A 23,273-nucleotide genomic window follows, 5' to 3' on the forward strand; every position below is an offset into this window, starting at 1 on the left:
GAGCCGGAACGGCCGAACCCTCCCTCAAATAAAGTATATTGATCTTGGGAGAATCAAGTACATAGTATCATGGGCATTTCTCACCAGACTTCCATACCAATGCATATAAATCCAGTATTGCAAACAAGTGGTTGTCGATGTAGACTTGCAATCCACACTACCCTCTCAAGTGTCCATGTTCCCTACGATCTGCTCTCTATTGTTCCACCAACACATGGTAGCAACAATCTGCAAGAGAGCACATAGGACAAGAGAACACTACACAGGGTATGTGATCTTGCAATCCGGTTCCTCCCTCCTGCTACTTGCTTCCATATTTAAGCATAAAAGGTTACCAATTGCAAGTAGAGTCGATGATAGCGGAAGTCTTCGTGATGGAAGTCCTTGGAATGATGAGATCTTCGATTTGTCGCATTTCTTCGCAGACAAAAGTCTTCAAGAGGATGAAGGGAACCTTGGGATAGCTTCCCCTATGGTTCAACTTGAGAAAAGAGGGCTGAAATTAGGGTTTTCAGCAAAAAGACCAGAAGTTACAGCAATAAAGAGAGCTGTTTTGCTGAATTTCAGTCATTGGGAGTGTGTAGGAGAGTGATTAGCATCCAGAAACACTCTTAGAAGCTTGTGAAACACCTTAGCAAGCTTGGAAATGGAGTTGGGAAGGAGAAAAATGTAGCCCAACAGCCCTCATGAAGGAGGCGCCAATCTCTAGAGAGAGGAGGAGGAGAGGTGGTGAGTTGTCCAGTGTAGTTGGCAGGCAGGTGCTTTGTGGAGCAAGCTAGAGTGGACACATGGCTGGTTACTCCCTTTGTACAAAGGGGATAAGGTCTGGGCGGTGGACATTGGGTTATGTCCACCTCAGGACATCAGTGTGTGTGAACACCGAGCTAGTCATAATTTATAAGTGAGTTTTGGTCGCCCAAAACTTAATGAAGTGTGTACACACTCACTTATAAATTAGTGCTAACTCCTAAGGCTAGGTTTATGACCAATACTTACGACCTGTCACATGCCACATAACCATGTCAACAGACAGTTTCACACGCAAGGTTCGCGGGCGGGCATCCCCTTACCCCGAACTACACATTGGTCAAGCAAGCATGAAAACAACATGCAATTTCAATTGCAAGCAAGCACATAAAGATGGTATGCAATGCAGCATTGGTATGGACAATCCCCGTTCATGAGACTATACCAAAATAGACGTGCTCCAGGCAAGTACACAAGGTACCAGACCCAATGGAACACCAATCCATCAAGCATTTCCAGGCATGTACACAGAGTCACAAGTCCCAACGGAAAGCCAAGTCCACAGTATCACATGAGTGGCATCAATTCCCGGCATATACAATTGTCAAGGACACTAGTACAATGTACATACATGATGAGAAAGCACGGGTGGACCAATTGGGTGGCCAAATGGTGACAGCCTTTTCTTGTGAGAACTTTCCCAGGGTGACATAATTTTTGGCTAGCCCATAGTTTACATTCACTATGTTAGGAGAAGGAGAGAAGAGTATTCATCAACAATCTGGAGGTTCTCGACATTCTTTGACGGTGTCTTTTTCAGACTATGAGAAGATTCAGAGGTACAAAGAGCTTCCAGAGATTCAAGCTTTGATGGAGAGAGGAGCTAAAGCTAGAGCTGAAGGTAAAGTTTTTGAAGACTTTCTTACTGGGAAGGCTGCTACGATTGATTGTGTTGTTGCAACGAAGGCTTACCTCAACATGAAAGGAGTCTCTTCTTTAGAAAAGTCAAAGACCATGAAATTTACTTCACCCACCATCATCAGAGGAGGTAGTCAAGCTGTAACCTCGAAGTCTCATCGTACCTAAGCTGCCTCATCTTTTCCTGAAAATCCTCACGAGGACAAGGAGAAAGCGAAAGAACCACAAATGTCCATGGTGGCTAATTCGCCTAAGGCAGTTATGGCAAAAGGAGTAGTGGTTCACAAAGTAACTTCACAAGTAGTTGCGAAGTGGGAGTTCAAGCTCGGAGAAAAGAGCGTCAAGTTTGATGCTTTTTATGGTAAGAGAGATTCTCAAAAAGCTGTTTCTTTCTTAAGGCAATTCAATAAGTTTGCTGCAACCTCTCTCAAATTCACATCTCTCAATGAAATTCCCTCAAATATGGATATGAGGAAGTTTATCCATGGCTTACATCCAACACTTCGACGGGCGGTCAAGATGACAAAACCGGACACCATGGAAGCAGCTCAAGATACAGCCATAGAAGCACAAGGATTGCATATGCCTTGGACAATTGGGAAGTCTTACAAAGAAGAGTCCCAAAAGAAGAAGACCAAGGTGTTTGACCAAAAGAAGTCAGAACAATAAGAGTAGAGCCGAAGGATGGTGGTAAACCGAGAAGGAAGCTGACGTATCAATAGCTGGCAGAGTATACCAAGGAAGGAGAATGCTTCAACTATGGAGAAAAGGAACATGTGGCTGGACAGTGCCGTAGTAAGCCAAAGAAGGAGGATCAACCGCAAAAATCACCTCAAGTGAATGCTCATTTTGAAGAACTCGTGCAACTGGATGATACTCCTATAGAGAAGAGGAAGCTGTTTATGGCTTGGGGCAAGGTTGCCAATCAGCCCGTTCTTATCCACTTTGATACAGGTGCTACTCACCATTATATCCATCCTTGGATCATTAAAGCTCTCAAACTGAGTCGGATCAAAAAGCTAAAAGTCGCTTTTTCAAAAAGAAGCTCCAGGGCCAAAAAGCAAGGCCTTGAAGCTAGAAAGACAATAAACCAAGAACTTTGGAAAAAGATGGGCAATATTTTATTATTATTAAAATATTAAAGCAAAAAAGAGAAAAGCAAAGCATAAAGTATTGCTTTTGGCAAAAAGCAAGGTCCTCCCCAAGTATAAAAAGAACCTTGAGCTCCTCTTCTTTGCCATCAAGCTTGTCGAGAGCAAGGAGACCCACATCTTCATCTACTTACTACTGTCGCCTTGTGCCACCGCCGGTCGCCACCCAGCTCTGTCGGCTGCCGTCACCGCCCCCCTCCGCCTGTGCAGAGCCGCCCCCCTCCATCTGTGCAGAGCCGCCCGTCGCCGCCTCCGCTTGTGGAGGCTCTGTGTCCTCTTTGCCTTTCTAGCTTCAAGGCCTTGCTTTTTGGCCTTGGAGTTGTTTTTTGAAAAAGCGGCTTTTAGCTTTTTGATCCGGCTTAGTCTCCTCTTTCCAATGGTGCTCTTGGCTCGAGGTCAACTCATTTTGACTTTTTGCTTTTTCTTGCTTTTTTGTCCAAGACTGGTGCTTTTTCTTGTGCCAACTTCATGAATCCTGTTTCCATGCTTTCATTAATTTGTCCATGTGTCCGGACATGAGTTCCATCATGTGAAAAAGAGCTATGAGGGCCAAATAGTTACATTCCCTCCCTCTTATATCCAAGTTGTCCTCAACTGTGGAATACAAATGTTTGTGAGAAACCCTAACCATGTACATGGAATTTTGTATCAAGAATCATGAAGATAAATATAACTTGGACATGTTGTCTGACCTAGCACAGCAGGCTTCATGATTAGACATGAGTTCTTATTCCGGAGGGACTCATGAATGGACATGCTTCCATCCCTAAGTGGGGAAGTATGATTAGACATGCTTCGATCCCTGAGTGGGGAAGTATGATTGGCCATGGACATGCTCCCATCCCTAAGTGGAGAAGTGTGATTCGACATGCTTCATAAAGCATGATGGACTATGCACTCTTACCTTTATGGGGGAGAGTATAGATGAATAGAAAGTGTATTGAACGGATGGTATTCACCTTAGGCACATGCACATTAAGTTGCTTGATGAACTTGCATCGAATGCTGTTTTGGAAATGCGTGAACATGTAGGCATTCATCCTTAAAGCATCAAATGTCTGCATGTTACTGGTTGTTGATCTAGCTACTTGCATTTGGAAGGAGGTCAAGTATTCTTATCACCTAAATTTCAACAAATTTTAAAGATATACTAACTTTTAGGATCAAAATCTGATTTAAGGGCTTTTCCTTATTATTTTAGGAAAATGGAGGTCAGAATCAAAATCAGAATGGTCAAAAACCCCTAAAGCAAAAAAAAAAAAGATGACTTGGCGCCGAATCTGCTTGCCCACGCCAGCTTAATAACTTTTCCTTCAACTGAATATGCAAACTCATTTTAGAAGTTTAGTTAATAGCATCTCTTTCTATGCAAACTCATTCTTGAAGGGGGAAAGTTACTTGTGAAGAGCCATGAATTAGACTCTCTTTCTATTTTGAGCACAGAACTATTAAGAAAGTTTCTCATGCACACTCATTAATTCAATCTCTTTCTATGCTCAAAAGGGAGATGCACTTTTAGAAACCATCTCTTTCTATTTTCAAGAGGGAGATGCACTTTTAGAATATCTCTTTCTATTTTTGAAAAGGAGGAAAGAACTTCTCACAAGGGTGGCGCAAATACAGTAGGGCGGCGGCGCTTTGAAGACGTACGTGAAGGCAGTGTAGGTGGCGGTTTACTTTAGGCAAAAGCTTTTGGTCCTATGGAGGTTACACAGGCGACATTTGTTAGCAGTCATCTCCTGTCTGTACATTACACACCAGGGCCATTGTTGTGGGTGTGCTCGCCTATTTAGGTGTTTCTCCATTTTTCCCTATTTTTCCATGTATTTTCTCCATTTTTTTGGGTCGTGGAGGGCTGTCATGTGGTGGGCGACTATCTGTTGCTGGCCGACTCTCTCAGGACTGCCCAACTACTGTCCTTTGCTGGCCGACCATGTATTTGCTGGCCGACTGTCCTTTTTCACAGTCGTGGACCTGCTGTAGGTCTTGTCGGGGCTGATTTGACCTGGCCGACTAGCACCTCGGGGTGGTATAAATACCACCCTTGCCCCACACCTTTTGTATCATGTGTATCGGATCTTGTGTATAGAGCAGAGTTTATACAACTTCTCTCTCTCTCTCTCTCTCTCTCTCTCTCTCTCTCTCTCTCTCTCTCTCTCTCTCTCTCGCGTTTTGCTCTCTACAGCAGTGGTTTTTCATTTCCGCTATGCATTCTGACATGGTATCGGTGGCTTGAAGCTTGGAGACAGTGGGAGCTTGAGGCTTTGCTGATTTGTGGTGCTAATTGGAGATTGCTTGGGTTATTCAGGACTTGGAGATCGGATAGAAGGCGGCCATCACCGTTCGACAGCCTCTTCTTCATTTTTTTCCCACCCACCCTCCCTTCACAAGACCTTGTGAACCCTTGAGAGATGGCAGACTTGCTTGAGATGGTTGAGAAGCACACGAAGATCCCTACTCTCCCCACATTCTCGGTGGATCGACAGTTGGAAAACAACTACGGCATATAGAAGGTAATGATGGAGTCTGTCTTGGAGTCTTATGACTTGGCTGATTTTATTGTGGTTGGTGTTCCATGGGCGAGTTGGAGGAGCTTTTACCCCCTACTCAGAAAGAACGGGAGGCTCATACACAGTTGTGGGATCGTGTCAATGCCCATGTGCGTTCTTTTATCTTCCTTGATTGCACACCACAGGTGATTAATCATATAAAACATATGACGCTAGCCAGAGGGATTTGGCAGTATTTGGCTTCTCTGTATAATAGGGTATCACCCATGAAACAGATCTCCTTGGAAGTGCACATGTGGGTGATGAATCTTGCAAAGTCTTCGACGATGCGGGAGCACATCAACAAGTTGCAGGTTCTTCACAGGAGATTCTTCAGGTTGGGAAGGAGACATCTTCAGAGGAGATGGCCATCACTTTGTTGTCTCATTTTCCCTCTCAAAACTTAGCATTCTACTCCTCTTTGATCACCAGTGGCAGGCTCAACACCATCACATGGGAGGAGCTTGTGCCTATGGTCTTGGACCAGGAAGAGCGTTTTACGAACCCTCCACGTGGTGGAGGTTCTAAGGCCTTGACTGGCCAACGGTTGAAAGCGCGCAACAACAACAACAATAAGGGCAAAGGGAAGTCTTCATCGGATAAGTCTTCGACGATGCGGGAGCACATCAACAAGTTGCAGGTTCTTCACAGGAGATTCTTCAGGTTGGGAAGGAGACATCTTCAGAGGAGATGGCCATCACTTTGTTGTCTCATTTTCCCTCTCAGAACTTAGCATTCTACTCCTCTTTGATCACCAGTGGCAGGCTCAACACCATCACATGGGAGGAGCTTGTGCCTATGGTCTTGGACCAGGAAGAGCGTTTTACGAACCCTCCACGTGGTGGAGGTTCTGAGGCCTTGACTGGCCAACGGTTGAAAGCGCGCAACAACAACAACAATAAGGGCAAAGGGAAGTCTTCATCGGATAAGTCTTCTGAGAAGAAGCCCGATTCAGACCGTGATAAATTGAAGGCTGAGCGGATTTGTAACGATTGTGGCGAGAAAGGCCACTATTGGAGAAAATGTCCTAAGCGAAGTACCACAAAGAGTGCTCATTCTTCAGCTTCAGCTGCAAAGACTCCAGCCTTTGTGCACTTGGAGATTTTGGACACAGATGCTTCATCTTCTTTGAGTGGGGAGACAGTTGGTTTCATTGCCAGGGATACTCGGGAGTGGATTCTCGATAGTGGTGCTTCCAGGCACATGACTCCTTCCCGAGAGTTTTTACAGGATCTTAAACGGCAGACATGTCGCATTTTCATTGGTGACAATTCCACTATACCCATTCACAGTGAGGCAAGATGGAGATCATTCCCGATGGCAAAGGGGGGAAGCATTCCTCTCATGTTCTTTACGTCCCAGCACTTGGTTTTCATCTATTGTCAGCGCATGAGATTTGCAAGACTGGCTTCCGGGTGGAGTTTGAGGAGCATTTTGTTGTTCTACGGAACAAAGAAACATGCTAGGTTGTATGTGAAGGTGGAGTGGAGAACGATATCTACAAACTCTCAGCACTCTCTTCTCTGACATGCACTCAGATCGGTGACTTGTGGCACTCCGTTTTGGCCACTTGAATGTGGATACGCTGCGGCGGTATAATAGATTTATAATAAATTTTTTAATTAATATTTTATCAAGAATTCTTTCTTTTGTGTGTAGGTCCATGAAAGAAGAAGACATCCGCACTTTATGGTCAATGTAGTGGAGATGTGTCACTAGCGTACCATGTTGCGTAGCGACTTCATACATTGCCCATGATTGATGGCTCTTGAAGCGGAAGGTTCACTTTTCTACTCATCACTAGATCAATTGATTGATTATCGCTACTCTTACTATTTTGTTTTCTTTTTAATTGATTTTTTTTGTTTCTATATTTTTTGGATGTTCTTTGCATGTTTATTTGGATATCGTTACTTATTTGATGATATTAGTAATACATACATGTGTTTGTGCTTATTTTTCATGGGACTAAAAAGTATGGCCGAGAGGTCTCCCTCAGCTACGTCACATGGAAAGGTAGCTCGATGGCGATGGAGCATGTCCTGGATCTCGAGCTGATGAAGGGATTGTAACCGACATCCGGGAGGCGGGGACGTCGAGCATGCTGGAATGCGGAGGTCCAGTCCAGGGACCTCTCGGGTGAGGGGCAGCTCGAGGTGGGTCCACAAGATCCACTGTATGGGTGTCCTCCTCCTCCTGGGTCCAGAAGAAATTGGTGATGGTTGGCTGGCCATGGAGGGGTCAGCGTGGTTGGGGCCGAAGCTCTCTCAACAAAGCATCTTCAAAAGAGAGAGAAATGAAATGAAATGAAATGTTATATTAACGTCTTCAAAAGGCCATAATGACCTATGAGACCAAAAGTTACATCATGGTGGATCTGATACAATGTCTGGATAAAAAAACCCAGAAAATGAAAAATAAAGATGATACTACAGGCACCTAGAAAATGAAACTGGAAATGGAAGGTAAACAGAAACCCTTATAGGGTGTGAATATAGTGAGGGGGGGGGGGGGGGGTACGCTATGGAGGTGAGTGGAATATAGTGAGGGGATACAATATCATGTGGGACGGAGGGGTACACTATGGAGGTGCCTCCATCTCATAATATGTGCCGCATCGGACGCTGGCGGATCTCCTCAATATCCTCCATGGTGAGTACTCTGACTGGACGTCTCCCATGTCGTGCTAGTATGGTCCTGATCCTCTGTTGTAGTCTCCGCCGGTGTCGAGATGGGCCTCTCATCTTGGGGCGCTTGGACCGCCCCAGCTCTATAGCCCGATCAATTAGTGTACCTCTGGTGCGGCCGTACTCTGGGGCTAGCTGCAATGCCTGCTGACCTGACTGCTCAATCTCTGGTCGAAAGAAGTCTGTAATCTGCCTCTGTAGGTGTCTCTCCCTCTCTGATCCCCTCCCTCTCAGGAGACCCTCTCTATGTCTACGCAGCTCCAGCAAGTACAATCCAAGGCATCTCTGATCCTGGTATCTCATGACTCTAGAAAGGGGTCCAAAGCCCTCTCTGAACAGGCAGTGGAAACGGCCTCGTATCTCATAATATACTGGACAGTGACATATGTAATGTAACTCTGTCTCTGGCTCCATCTGGCACAACTGACAAATCCTGGCCTCAGCTGGTACTCCTCTGAATCTGCCAGTCTCAATCTCTAGCTGGTGTGAGGATGTGCGCATCTGACCAATAGCACACCGTACCCCATGAGAAAGATGCGTATCCATGTAGCTGGGTCTAATCACAAACCCATCCTCCGTGAGCTGGAGAAGATGATCTCTATAGAAAGCCATCTTCGTACCAAGCTCGTGTGTCGGCTGTATCCATGTCCTCCTAGTGTCCAGCTGAGTCAAGTCCTGCCTGATAAGCCTGGTAATCTCTGCCCGTGTGAGAGAGAGGGAGGGTGCATCCAGGGAGTACTGAAATGGAGGTAGCCTGTCCATACTAAAGCCATGCAGTTGGAACCAAGCTGTCATCTGTGCATACCAACATGATCCGTCTCCCTGTGATGCCAACTGTCGTGAAGACTCCAGGGCTAAGCGAGCATATCTGTCTCTAGGGAGAGCCCAAGTGCTATGTATAAAGGAGACTGATCGAGTGAGTGCCTCCACTACCAATGGGGGGGCAGCCATCTCTGCACAGATAATATCATGTGGTACGGAGGCCTTGGCCCTAATCATCCGGGAAATCATAGAAACCAAGGGCCTCTCCATACGTCTCCATCCATCAGTGCTACCAGCTCGGCTGTGGTGATCCACTGAGGGTCCCCATATCTCCACTCCATACAGCATGGCTGAAGTGACCAAAGTGTCAAAGAGCCAGAGCTTTGTTCGAGGTTCCTGAAACTGAACCTGTGAACACATCCTCTCTAGTCTCCCCAATGCTGCATAAGCTCTGGTCAATCTGGTCTCCGCTGCTCTCCTCAAGGAAAATAGTGGGCCACTAAAAACCACACCAAGGTAAGTACATGCATCTGTATACTCCACTGTCTCCTGACCATATGTAAAGGTGGGCATTGACCTCCTAACCCATTGTGCTGTGGTGTTAAACACCATCACCTTGGTTTTACCAAGGTTAACAGACAATCCACTGTCCTCTGCAAACATGTGCAATGCATCCAAATGACGCTGCATCCCCTCTGGAGAATCTGACATCAGCACAATATCATCAGCATACAATAACAGCGGAATCCATGTCCCTCCTAGCTGTTGGGGTAAAGGCGTTATGCCCACCCTTATAGTGTGTACAAGCCCATAAGTTATAGTACATAGTACACTTAGTACTTTTAATGTACTAAGTGCACTATGTGTACTAGTGCAATATACATGTGTGATAGGGGAGTCACACACTCATGCTTTTTCATGAGTTGACTTATCCCCACAACTCTCTCTCTCTCTCTCTCTCCTTGCTTCTCTGTGTATGTCTCCCATGAATGAACTCTAAACCCTAATTCAGGGAGGTTGTTGGGGTAAAGGCGTTATGCCCACCCTTATAGTGTGTACAAGCCCATAAGTTATAGTACATAGTACACTTAGTACTTTTAATGTACTAAGTGCACTATGTGTACTAGTGCAATATACATGTGTGATAGGGGAGTCACACACTCATGCTTTTTCATGAGTTGACTTATCCCCACAACTCTCTCTCTCTCTCTCTCTCCTTGCTTCTCTGTGTATGTCTCCCATGAATGAACTCTAAACCCTAATTCAGGTTTCTCCCCATCACTAGCTGTGCTCCTCTGTCACCCTCCCGCTCTACATAGTCCGAAACCTCATCCACATACATCCCAAATAAGGTGGGGGAAAGGGGGCAGCCCTGTTTCACCCCAATAGTGGAGTGAACCATCTCAGATATACCCTGGGTAGTACGTACCTGCCCCACAACTGTCCTGTATAAAGCCATGATTCCCCAAATCAGCTCTGTGGGCACTCCCATCTCCTGTAGTCTGCGCATCAGTCTGGCTCTCGGTACTGTGTCAAAAGCTTTGCGGAAATCCACAAAGCAACAATAAATCCTCCTGCCATATAATCTGCCCTCCTCAATAATAGCTCTGAGTGTCAAGATATGGTCAAGAGTGGAGAAACCTCTCCTGAACCCTGCCTGCCCTGATGCACGTATGCCCTCTCTCTCTGCCCATGTACTCAACTCCTACTCAAGAACAGATGCATATAATCTAGCCAATGTGTGACCAATCATGATGGTACGATAATTCCCAGGAAGCATGGGATCCCCTGACTTAAAGATAGGCACAATCGTGGACATATTCCAAGTCTCAGGAAAACCCTCACACATGGCTCGGTTAAACATCATAGCAATAAGCTCTGCAAGCATATCTCTGGCATGAATAAAGTGCTCTGCTACCAAACCATCATGATCATATGCTCTCCCAGTCCTCATCCTGTCAATAGCTTTCCTTACCATCTCAGCAGTAAAGAAAGCACATGTCTCTGGGCATGGCTCCGATGGGTATGGCAGGGGCGGCTGTCCTAGTGCTGTGTACAGGGATGCTGCATACTCACCCCAAATCTCTGTGGAGGTAATGGCTGGTGATGGTGAATGCTCATGGAATAGTCTCCATGCCTCGCCTGAGTCCTGACTCATAAATAACTGGTACAAATCCCTCTCTAACTAAGCAAGATAAGCCCTCTTCTTCCGTCGCACTAGGTGCCGGAAGGTAATCCGTGACTGTCTGTGAGAGTGGTAACACCCATGAGCACCTCTCTCTGTAATCTGATCCTCATCTCTCTGCACTCCTCATCATACCAACTCTTCTGGGGCATGTTCCCAGATCGTCTCCGTGTAGGCTGACTATGGGGATATGCCTCTGATGCTGCAGCATGAAGCGTCTCTATCAATATTTGAGTGAGCTCATGTAATGGCCGTCCCGGCTCCTCGGCACATAGGCGTCTGTATATCTCATCCGTGTATACGGTGTCCGTCTCCCTCGTAAAGGTATAACGAGTGTGTGTGGAGACCTGTCCCAATGTAGCGGTGCTGAACTGAAATGTGAGAGTGAAGGACAAGATAGCATGATCCACTGCTATTCCAACCGGCCTAGTGCCTACCATAAAATCCTGAAAAGAGGGAATGAGACTAGGCTGAGCCACAACATAGTCCACTATACTAGCACCATGCCGATGTGGAAAGCTAGTGAAACCGCCGGATGTCGGGAATCTCTGTAGGCCATTCAAGATGGCCAATCCATGTGCAGTCCCCATGTCTATCAAATACCGCCCATACACTGTATGTTCCTCATCCTGTGAGAGTCTAGATAGGCCCATATCCCTAACATCAAGCTCCCTCAACATCTCCTCTGAGGTATCATAAAATACTGTCTGGTTATGGGCGGTCCTAGCATTGAAGTCCCCCAAGAGAATGATGTCACCATCCCTGGAGAACTCCCAAATGTCATCATCCAAAATAGAAAAGGGAGACTGCCCGCTAGGTGATGCATACACTGATGTACTAGGAGCAAAATAGCATATAGCAATGTAGAGATATCTGCCGGTCTCTGCCCTCAGTCTAACCCACATGTACCTAGCCTGCTCATCTCTGCGGACTATATGTATCAGTGGCTGTAGCTCCTCTCTAAACAATACTGCCACTCCTCCTGAGCCCCGTCCTCTATGCTCTGAACGAGTCTCCTGTCTACAAGCTGTCTCCCATCGGTATCCACTAACATGTGGCATGGACTGTCCAGGAGCCTGATGCGTCTCACAGTAGAAGATGATGTCCCTCCCAGTGAAACTATCCTCAAAAGCCCCTACATCAAGGCGTAGAGATCCATTACAATTCCAAGTAGCAACTTTGAGTGTAGTCCCATAGGTCTCGCACCGTCATGAAGAGCGCCTCTCCATAATCACCACTCTACCATCTCTATAGAAGGCCACTTTCCCTTTCTCTCGGGCTGCCCTTATCTCGGGCATAACTTCTTTCATGTGGGCAAGTTGCGAGAGTGTGAGGTCATCTCCAAGAAATATTCCCGTTTGCTTGAGTGTAGGACGTCTCTTCAAGAAGTCCTTCTTCGCTTCCATGGAGGGGAAACGAATGATAAGTGCTCTCTCCTTAGAAGAAGATTCGCCACTACCTTCTCTCTTCTTTCCCACTCTCCATGCCTTTGTGTGCGTGGCTTCAATGCCCATCATAGAGAAGAGCTCCTTGGTTTCCCCTTCCGCATCATCACGGTCTTTTAGACCGGACACTCGTACATGTAAGGCCCGGGTCTTCCTCCTTTGCTCCTCTTCAAGGGTCATGTTGATGATGGTGGGAGTGTGGATGGGTGGCGATTCTTTACCTTTCCCTTTCTTGGCGACCTCGATCCATTTCTCGGCCTCATCCATCTTCTTTTGTGTCTTTGTGATCACCTCCACCCATGAAGATGTCTTCTGTTTATGTTGCTCCTCCTCCTCTCGAATGATCCTCATTTGTTCCTTGATGGTATTCAGCTCTTCAATAAAGGAGGGCTGAAATTCTCCATCCTCAAGCTTGCTTTTTGAAGTGGCTTCCAACTCCTTTTTGAGGGCTGAGATTTCAGCCGCTTGACTTTTAGCATGCAGTTTGGCCTCCACTAGTTCCTCCTTTAAGGCTGAAATCTCAGCCTCTTGCTTGGATGTTCTCAACTCGAGCTCTTGGATTTTGTCAAATCCCTTCTCGAGTTTGGAGAGGCGGTTTATGATTGCGGTAATGGAAGAGTCGACCATCTTCTTGTTTTCTTTGATAGTTGTGCCGAGCTTGTCCTCCACTTTCACGAGCTCCTCTTTAAACCCGGTCTTGGCCATGACTTTTTGCAAAACTTCTCACAGCCAATGGATTCGAAATTAATCCATGACACAAGCGCGAAACGATAGCAGCAGCAGGGAAAGAGAGGGGTTCAAGCCGAGAGTTATGTTGCTGCCTTGGGGGCCTGAGGAAGGGTGGGTGGGGTAAGGGGAGGCGAAGGTGCAGAACGAAACAAGCAAGAAGGGGAGGCGGAGAGGAACAGCGATGGGTGAGAGATGCGAACAGGCGAGTAAGGGGAGGCGGAGAGGAACAGCAATGGGAGAGAGATGCGAACAGGCGGGCAGAACGAAACGAAGAGAGTAAGATTCAGGCGGGAGGCGAAGGTACAGAACGAAACGAGCAAGAAGGGGAGGCGGAGAGGAACAGCGATGGGTGAGAGATGCGAACAGGCGAGTAAGGGGAGGCGGACAGGAACAGCGATGGGGGGGAGAGAGAGAGAGAGAGAGAGAGAGAGAGAGAGAGAGAGAGAGAGAGAGAGAGAGAGAGAGAAGAAGAAGAAGGAAAGTTGTATTAACGTCTTCAAAAGGCCAAAATGACCTATGAGACCAAAAGGTTACATCATATCCATGAGGTACATAATCCTAGGTACAAAATAGTAATAAAGAAAGATAACAAAAATCTAGAACTTTAAAATCTGATCTAGGTACATGAGCAGAGAGCTCTCATATCACCCTAATACATCCCTCATGGCCTGCTGTGACATGGTGCTCATCAAGGTGGTAAAACTGAGCCGGCACGAGAAGGTCCTGCAATGATGGGAGATGATGGCTCGGATCTTCCTATGGTGGCGTGGCCGTGGGCGAGGCCCATGGGGTCTGGGGCGTCGAGCTCTGCATAACTCAGTGGCTCTGTCGAGTGTCACACCTCTTGGACGAGCTCCTACACTAGCCTGTGGTCTGGGTATGATGGGTGGATCGGCCCTCAGAGTGCTGGTATGGAAGAAGTCAGTGAGAGCTCTCTGTGCTGGTCCTCGAGCAAGTACAACTGATCTGGATCTCACTAAGGAATCCCTGTGTCTACAAAGCTCTAGAAGAAAAAGTCCCAGGCATCTCTGATCCGGGAAGTCCATGATCCTTGAAAGTGGTCCGAACCCAGTCGGAAGAGGCAGTGGAACCTCCCCCAAATCTCATAGTACACGGGGCATCGACATATGTAATGGTCCTCTGTCTCGGGCTCTGTGTGACAGAGCTAGCATATCATGTCCTCTGGTGCGGCCGCCCTAGGCCCATATCTGGCAGTCTCCACTCTCACCTGGTGGGACGAGGTGCCGATCTGGCCGATCGCACATCTCACCCCAAAGGATAGGTGTATGTCCATGTAGTGTGGACGGATGATGAGCCCATCCTCTGTCAGGCATAGGAGGTGATCTCTGTAGAAGGCCATCTTTGTCCCCAGTGGACGACTAGGTGAACTCCATGTCCTCTGAGTATCCAGTCTGACAATGTCCTTCCTGATAACCCTGTTCCGCTCGGTGCGGCTGAGAGCAAATGACGAGGCCTCTATGTTGTACTGGAAGGGGGGGAGTGCCTCCATCTGCATACCGTGCATGCCAAACCAAGTGCCTACCTGTGCATACCAGCACTCTGTATCTCCCTCAAGTGTCAATTGTCTCGAGGACTCTAGGGCTAGCCGGGGGTATCTATCAAGTGGAAGCTCCCATAGCCTATGCCAATATATCACTATCTGGAATAGAGCCTTTGTGACTATCAGTGCAACGCCCATCTCTGCCCGCACAATCTGATGTGGCACTGATGGTTTACTCCTAATCATGCGTGAGATCATCGCCCCTAGGGGCCTCTCCATTGGCTTCCACCCATCATATACCTCCTCTGTACCTGTCTCGGCCGGCTCTCTCCTCTGTCTCCTCCTGTGGTATAAGCAAGGACCCCAGATGGCGGCACCATACAGTAGTGCAGGTGTAACTAGAGTATCAAATAGCCAAAGCTTCGTCCTCAGCTCCTGAAACTGTATCTATGAGCATTGCCTCTCTAGCGAGCCAAGGGCTACATATCCTCTCGTCAATCTAGCGTCGGCCGCCTTTCGCATTGAGAACTGAGGTCCAGCAAAAGTGATCCCAAGGTATACATATGAGGTAACATACTCTACAGGCTCTCCACTGTATGTAAATTGTACTGCAGATCTACTTATCCACTGTGAGGAGGTGCTAAAGATCATGACCTTAGTCTTTCCAAGGTTCACAGTAAGGTCCCGGTCCTTGCAAAAGGCTTGTAATGCATCCAAATGCCTCTGCAGCCCCTCTGGAGAATCAGAAATAAGAACAATAACATCTCCATACAAGAGGATCGGTATCAGGACTCCTGCCAAATGTGCTCCTAGTCCTCTCTATCTGTCTATGTAATCCGAGATCTCGTCAATGTATAGACCAAATAGAATAGGAGACAAGGGGCAGCCCTGTTTCACCCCGATAGTGTTGTGTATGATCTCTGAGTCACCTCCTGGAGCCCGTACTCTCCCTATGACTGACTCATAGAGTGTAATGATCCCCCACAGCATCTCTGCTGGCACTTCCATGTCCTGCAGTCTCCTCATCAGTCTAGCTCGTGGGACAATATCAAAAGCTTTGCGGATATCCACAAAGCAGCAGTATATCCATTGCCCGTGAGCTCTCCCCTCCTCAATGATCCCCCGTAGTGTAAAGATATGATCTAGTGTGGAGTGCCTTCTCCTAAAGCCTGCTTGCCCCGGTGCTCTGAGTCTCTGCTCCTCAGACCATCTACTAAGCTCATGCTCCAAAATCGAACCATAAATCTTGGCCACGGTGTGACCAATCATGATAGTCCTATAGTTACCTGCTTTTCAGATAGGTACAATAGTATTCGATGACCAGCTGACAGGGAAGCCTTCACATGAAGCCCTGTTAAACATGTGAACCAGTAAACAGGCTAGCGTGTCTCTAGCATGGGAGAAATGCGCGGTGAGGAGTCCATCATGATCCTATGCTCTCCCAGTCTGCATCCTATCAATAGCATCTCTCACCATGCTGAGGTGAAAGAAGGAAGAGTGTGGGGGACGAGGTTCGGGTGGATGGGGGAGAGGTGGCTGCTCGGGGACATGGTAGAGAGAGATGGCATAGGTGTGCCAGGTGCTGGGTGAAGTAATCGGAGTTGGAAAGCAATGATCCTGGAAGATCCTCCAAGCCTCCTTACAGTCCCTTCCAAGAAATAGCTGGTATAGCTCCTGCTCAAGCCTTGCTAGGTAGGCTCTCTTCTTTCTCCGTGTGAGACGTCGAAAGATCACTCTCGCCTATTGGGAAGTGGTGGGTCCTAGTGCCATCTCCCGATGTAGACGGGCTCGAGTATCACAACATTCCTCGTCGTACCAGCTATTCTGTGGGACAGTCCCTCCTGGTGATGTGGGGGTGGCTCTTGGTGATGTAGGGGTGGCTCTGGAGTGTGGGAAGGCACCTGCAACGGACGTATGGAGGGTGGCTGAGAGGTGTGTAGTAAGCTCGTCAAGTGGGATGTGGGGGTCGAGGTCCGAGAGGATGTGGTAGACATGATCAGAATAGATGGAAGAGGTCTCTCTGGTGAAGTGGTATCTCGGACGGTGATGGGAAAAAGCAAGTGGTTGCATGGTGTATCGGCATGTGAGTGAGAAGGCCAGGTATGCATGGTCGGCTGCAACACCGATGGGGCGAGGAGAGATGGTAAACTCCGAAATGAGTGGGATCAAAGAGAGGGATCCCATTAGGTAGTCCACTGTACTAGCTCCATGTCCGAAGGGGTAGGAGGTGAAGGAGTTGGATCTAGGCCATCTAGCCAAGCCATTATAAATGGCTAGCCTATGAGCCCCGCCGAGGGCTAAGAGATACTCTCCATAGTCTATGCGGGCTGCTGTATCCGGTGATGTCCACTCCAAATCTGTACCCATCATGTCAATCTCCTGGTACATGGGATCATCTATCTCAAAGAAGAGTACCTGTGCACCTGCGGTGCGGGCATTGAAGTCTCCAGCCAGGAGGATGTCCCCTAGACTGGAAAACTTCATAATGTCACCATAAAGGGGCAGGTACGAGGACTCTCCACGGGTGGCATATTTATTTAATGCATGCTTATCCACCCACCCAAGAGGTGGTTCACACATGGAGACACACACCTATTACTCGCATATAAGTTCCGATATATTCCAACAAGAGCCACCTATATAGTTGCACATAGTTTACTGAGTAATGTAGTTCCATACCCATCTGTGATTGCCTTGAGCATAGGAAGGACAAGATCGTTTGCAATGAGAGCCTGCACTGCTACCTCATTATCTCCAACACGTTCCAGCAATTTTGAAACCTGTACAAGATTAAAAAAAAAGGCAAGTCAAAAAAGAAGAATAAACACTACAAGCTTGCCTTTTACCATCACAAGGCATAATTTATTAGATTTTTGACGATTAAATAAAGTAGAAAGAAAAACTAAACTAAATTAAATATGACAGTATAAGACAAATGAATAAATCGGGAAGAAAACGCTCGCTGAAGCTCCCCGCCTCACCCTGCTCTGCGCACCGTCGCTCCCCCCCCCTCCTCGCGCCTGTTTGCCTTCCGCCCCTTGCTTCCCTCTGCTCGCCGCTGCGCCCCCCCTCTCCTTCCTCGCTGCTGCGCCGCCCCCCCCTCCTTCCTCGCCGCTGCGCCCCCCTCTTCGCCATTTCGCCACCCTCCCCCCGCTGCCGCCTGTTCGCCTCACCCCCCCGCTGCCGCCTGTTCCCCCCCGCTGCCGCCTGTTCGCCTTCCCCCCCCCCGCTGTCGCCTGTTGTCATCCCCCCCCCCGCTGCCGCCTGGTCGCCCTCCCGCCTTTTCGCCTGCTCTCGCCGCCTCCTATCAGCAGCGCCCCGCCTCCCTCCTCCTCCTCGCGTTGTCGCCGCCCCCCCCTCTGGGCCTTTCCTCTTTTCGCCGCCCCCCCCTTCCCTGCTTCTCACCCCTTGGGGGTTTTTGTGTTTTTTCCCTCTTCGTCTTCCATCCTTCCGCCTCTTGGTGTGCAGCCCGCTTCTTGCAGGTTTTTCCGCTTTCGCCTCGCCTTCGCTTGAGCTTCAGACTCTGATGGAGACTCCTCCCGCCTCGTCTCAGAGGGACTCTTCCGCAGCCCCCTCGCCCGCCACCGAGGTCCTCCCCATCAGGCTTTCTCTTTCGCCGGAAGAGGAAGCGAGCCTCACCGCAGAGGTGGAACGCCTTCAGGCTCACTCCACCATCTGCCGTATAGTCGGCACTCGCCCCAGCAGAGGGGAGATCAGGGATCTACTTCAGGCTCGCCTTCTTGCAGATGTGGGCAAGATCCTTGATGTACAGCTCTTGGGCCGGGGACATTATCAGATCGAGTTCGAGGCCGCCCAGAGCGTTGCCAAGGTCCTTGCCATGAGTCCTCTGGATATCAGGGGTGCTCGGGCTTTCTTCAGGCCTTGGCAGCATGGATTTGACCCAGCTGCGGCGGAACAGGGAGAGCGCCTCTTCCATATTACAGTTTGTTTCCCTGGTCTCCGCCGGGAGTATCTTCCGCTCCTCTCCAGGCTCGGAGCACTGGTGGGCTCGGTTCTTGAGACGGGCCCCTCAGCAGCTTCAGTGGTGGCCAGAGCAGCTGGGCTACCTTCGGTCAGAGTGTTAGTATCTGACATCTCCTCCCTTCCTAAGGTCATTCAGCTACCTAGGATAGGGGGGGGGTGGATAGATCAGAGAGTGGAGTTCTCGGGGCTCCCGAACCAGTGCTTCATTTGCAGGCAGGTCGGTCATTTGGCCAAGGCCTGCCCTCGCAGGAGACCTCGGCCCTCACCACAGCAGCAGGCCACGGATGGCCCGCCCACAGATTCGGCTCGGCAGGCTGCCTCAGGGACACCTGCTCAGGCCACAGAGACCTCGGAGTGGCAGCCTGGACAGGGGCGCCGTCGAGGGAGACAGCCACCGCAGCACGCCCAGGTACCGCTGCAGCAGCAGCCACAGTCTCAGCCTCACTGGGTTCCCGTGAGGAACAGATTTGCTCCCCTTCAGGAGGAGACCCCTGCAGCGACCGAGGACCAGGAGATGCCAGCTCCCCCTCCTTCACCTCGTCCACACCCATCCCCTCCCACCGCCTCGCTTCCACCATCGCCTCCTCCCGCCCCCGCTCCGGTCTCGGCAGCGGCTCCCTCTCCTCCTTCCTCGCCTCCCCCTCCTCCCCCTCCGCCCGCCTCGCCTTCCCGGGAGGTCCTTGCAGCTCCCTGGCGCTCACCTGCAGTCCGGAGGGCGCTGAGCACTGACCTCGCTCGAGCATCACAGAGGAGACCTATGCCGATTAGGGCCTCACGGATTTCATCTATTCGTAGTCGGCTGAGTCGCCTCGGCATTCGACAGCGCTCGGCGGCGTTTGATTATACCTTCACACGGCTTTTTGGAGCAGAGGGCCCCCATGAGCCAGCACCCATCCGAGTGCATGTAGTGATACCTCCGGCCCGCGGGGAGGAGGCACTAGACTCAGCAGTGGCCTTCTCGTTCCCTCTATGTGGACCTTGTGACCGGGAGTGGACTCTAGAGCTCACTCTCAGCACGTTGAAGACTCAGGCAGTTGAGTTTTCACATCACATGAGCGATTTGGAGGTTACAGATGTGCTAGGCCGACTTTGGGAGTTGGCTCATTTTGTCTTGGATCCCGAGGGTGTGGATACATCCGGGATTCGACATTTGGTCGTGCGCATAGTTGCAGATTTGGCGCGCGACCCAGGATATGTGAGCATTCACGAGGTTACTATGTCAGAGCAGGAGGCAGTCGCCATGGGTCACAGCCACTGGCGCCTGATCCGGGATTCTTGCAGTACACCGGGTGGGCAGACTCGCAGCCGTTCGGATGGGGACTACTCTCCATCCAAGCCGCTTGCGAAGGCCCGCCGTACGGCTGAGACAGCATCCACCTCAGTAGGACATCCATGAGGATCATCTCATGGAATGTACAGGGCCTTGGCGGAGCACACTTTATACGCTATCGAGGCTGCTTGAGGCAGGAGCTACAGAGATGCCTGGTTGGTGGCAGCATTGACATTCTGATGATGCAGGAGCACCACTTGGGTGAGAGCAGGATCCGGAGATATGGCTCGGTGATGCCTGGTAGATGGGACACTTTCTGGTCTGCAGGGTTTGGTCCGTTGGGTGGACAGGGAGGAGTATGCATGGTTATTGCAGATGCATGGCGGCAGGCCATTGTGGACCGAGGGATCATTGTGCCTGGTAGAGCACAGTATGTCATTCTGAGGATGCATGATGAGCTATTGGGTGTGCTCAACATCTATGCGCCCAATCATGCTAGTGCCAGAGCAGAGTTCTGGACTCAGGTTACAGATGCATTGCCAGAGGCCGCACATTGGTGTGTTGGGGGAGACTTCAACATGCTTGAGGACCCGGCAGATAGGGTGGGAGGCAGTCATGTTACAGTGCACGGCACGGAGCTTGCAGCTTGGGACCGGTTTTGTATGACACTGAGGATCACTGATGCATGGCAGCATGGGGCTTTCTCCCGGTCTCAGGACAGTCTTAGTTTCTCTCGGTCGGATCGCCGGCAGGGAGGGACTAATCTATCTCGGATTGATCGCTTTTATGTGGGCGATTGGTTGGGGGAGCGAGGGGGCTCCGTCGGCATTCTTGCTGGCACCTCATTTTCAGATCATGCGCCAGTTATACTGACTTTGGAGGAGGGGACACGGGAGCCCAGCTTGCAGTTGAGGATCCCAGAGAGGGTACTTGCAGACCCCAGTCTCGCTGAGGACATTGAGAGGATCTGGCATGATAGTCAGTGCTCTGACCAGGATGCAGCGGGCCAGTGTGCCCAGGGACTCATTGATCTTAGCTCTTTTCTACACGCTGCAGCTTTGACACGACTGGGAGAGATTCGCGAGCGGGAGCAACGGCTGAGACGCAGCCTTGCTTCGCTACAGCGCCTTCAGGAGCAGCAGCCTGCATGTGAGTGGGTGGCGTCCCAGCTGAGCCAGGCACGCCAGGAGGTTAGAGAGGCAGAGGAGCAGAGACATGAGTTTTACTATCGTCGTCAGGCCTCTCAGTGGACGCAGCTTGGTGATAGAGTGACTGGGGAGTTTTTTGAGATCACTGGACCCCGTCATGCGCGAGCAGGGGTTCGCCAGCTTGCTAGACCGGATGGATCGATAGCTACTGAGCTCGGGGAGACCAGAGCCATTGCCACTGCTTTTTATCGTGACTTGCTTTCAGCGGAGCCAGCCACTGAGGATCGAGATGTATGCAGACAGACTGTGTGGGCCCATGTGCAGAGGAGGGTCACAGACCATATGCGCACAGTTCTAGGTGCGCCTCTGTCAGAGATTGAGCTTGCCGAGGCCTTGAGGGTCCTGCCGCGACATAGTTGCCCAGGGGAGGACGGACTGACGCCGGCCTTTTTTATGCGCTATTGGGACCTTTTGGGGCCAGGCCTCCGCAGGGGCTTTCAGCATGTTTTGGACACTGGGGTGATGCCGCAGAGCTTTTCAGAGGGCTTGATCTATCTTATCCCCAAGGGGGAGGGAGTATCGGATGACATTCGGCATTGGAGGCCTATTACGATCCTCAATACTGTATACAAGGTCTTGGCAAAGGCCTTGAGTTTGAGGATCCAGCCCTTCCTGGGGGAGTTGATTCATGCTACTCAGACAGGATTTGTCAAGGAGCGCAGTATCCTTGACAACATCTTTACTTTCTGGGAGGCGACGGCCCGAGCTAGGTTTCTTGGCGAGGACTTGGTCGTGATGCTTCTCGATTTTGAGAAGGCATACGATAGAGTTGATTGGGGATTCTTAGAGGGCACTATGCTACGCCTGGGCTTTGAGCCAGGATGGATCAGAGGGGTGGCAGCTTTGTATTCCACAGCTCGCAGCCAGGTGCTGATTGCAGGAGGTCGGGGGCCGAGTTTTGAGCTGACCAGATCAGTCCGTCAGGGGTGTCCTCTCGCCCCTTTCCTTTTTCTCTTCTTTGCGGAGGCTATGAGTATGTATTTGACGGCAGAGGAGGTTGGTTTGAGAGGACTTCAGCTCCCAGTCCGGGGGGAGGATTTGCTTGATGCTGAGTTTGCAGACGACACGGGCTTATTTTTGCATGGCCAAGAGGCCAATCTTATTCGGGCAGAGCAGTCGCTCCAGGTTTTTAGTGCAGCTTCGGGAGCATTGATCAATTGGCGCAAGACAGTGGCCTTTTGGATCAGTAGTGCTCCCACTCCGGCATGGAGTCCGGACCCCGGTTTTAGATGGATTCCTCCCGGCACAGCAGTGCGGTATTTGGGATGCCAGATTGGCCTCGATTTGTCACCTGAGCAGCAGATTGCCCCGCTTCTTCTGAGCATTCGGAAGAAGCTATTGTATTGGAGTACAGCTCGACTATCCTTGGCTGGGAGGGTGGTGGTGGCAAATCAGGTGCTGTTAGCGACCATGTGGTACATTACGTCTTGCTGGATTTTTTCGAGCTCTTGCATCAGCCAGGTACAGAGGCTGATCAGGAACTTTCTGTGGTCTGGGCGGGACGGTCAGCCAGCTCGGGCAAAGGTTGCATGGGCAGTTATTACACTCCCGCTGGCTCAGGGCGGTTTGGGCATTATCGATCCAGTCGATCAGAGTAGAGCCTTATTGGGGAAGCTTATTGTTCGGGGGTTGCTTCCAGGCGCTGAGCCTTGGAAAGAGCTCCTCTTGCAGCGATTGCAGGCCCGGGCGCCTCCTGCAGGGGGTACTTGGGCACCAGAGATTCGCTGGATATTCATAGAGATGAGGAGGACAGGCCTCAGTAGAGGATGGGAGGACAGATTTGCTTTGAGTATCCTGAGAGCTTGGGAGTTGCTGAGACCGGGGCTCTCTCAGCGGCCTCCGTCTTGTGTTGAGGAGCGGGCCAGGCAGCCGCTCATCTGGAGCCCAGCGGTTCGTACAGAGCAGGGTCATATGCTGGGTTCTCGGCCTCGTCTAGCCTGGGGACCTTTAGCGGCAGGCCCAGCTCGTAGTTTTGGAGACTGGCAGGCTTTCTGCAGTCTACCAGAGGAGACCCAGGTGGAGAGGCTGAGTCACTTCAGAGGGGGGTTGATTATGCGGGATGATATCCAGGAGGCACTTTCAGAGGAGTGGTTCACACCTCTCGAGCCAGTGGCCCCACGGTGGATGGGTGCCTTCA

General features: G+C 50.0%; 1 protein-coding gene across 2 annotated transcripts in view; it reads right to left on the reverse strand.

The window, feature by feature from the left end:
- LOC147626809 (ARM repeat superfamily protein) overlaps window positions 1-23,273 on the reverse strand; it is a 149,613-nt gene that overhangs the window by 68,583 nt on the left and 57,757 nt on the right. For both annotated transcript variants that reach the window (XM_086815355.1, XM_086815356.1), the window contains exon 6: window positions 17,354-17,454. In XM_086815355.1, coding sequence (XP_086671481.1) covers window positions 17,354-17,454 — 101 coding nt within the window. The remainder of the gene's footprint in view (window positions 1-17,353; window positions 17,455-23,273) is intronic.

The sequence above is a fragment of the Cibotium barometz genome, chromosome 21 (genome assembly GCF_041138505.1).
Source record: "Cibotium barometz isolate CiBa-2024 chromosome 21, ASM4113850v1, whole genome shotgun sequence".
Taxonomy (NCBI): domain Eukaryota; kingdom Viridiplantae; phylum Streptophyta; class Polypodiopsida; order Cyatheales; family Cibotiaceae; genus Cibotium; species Cibotium barometz.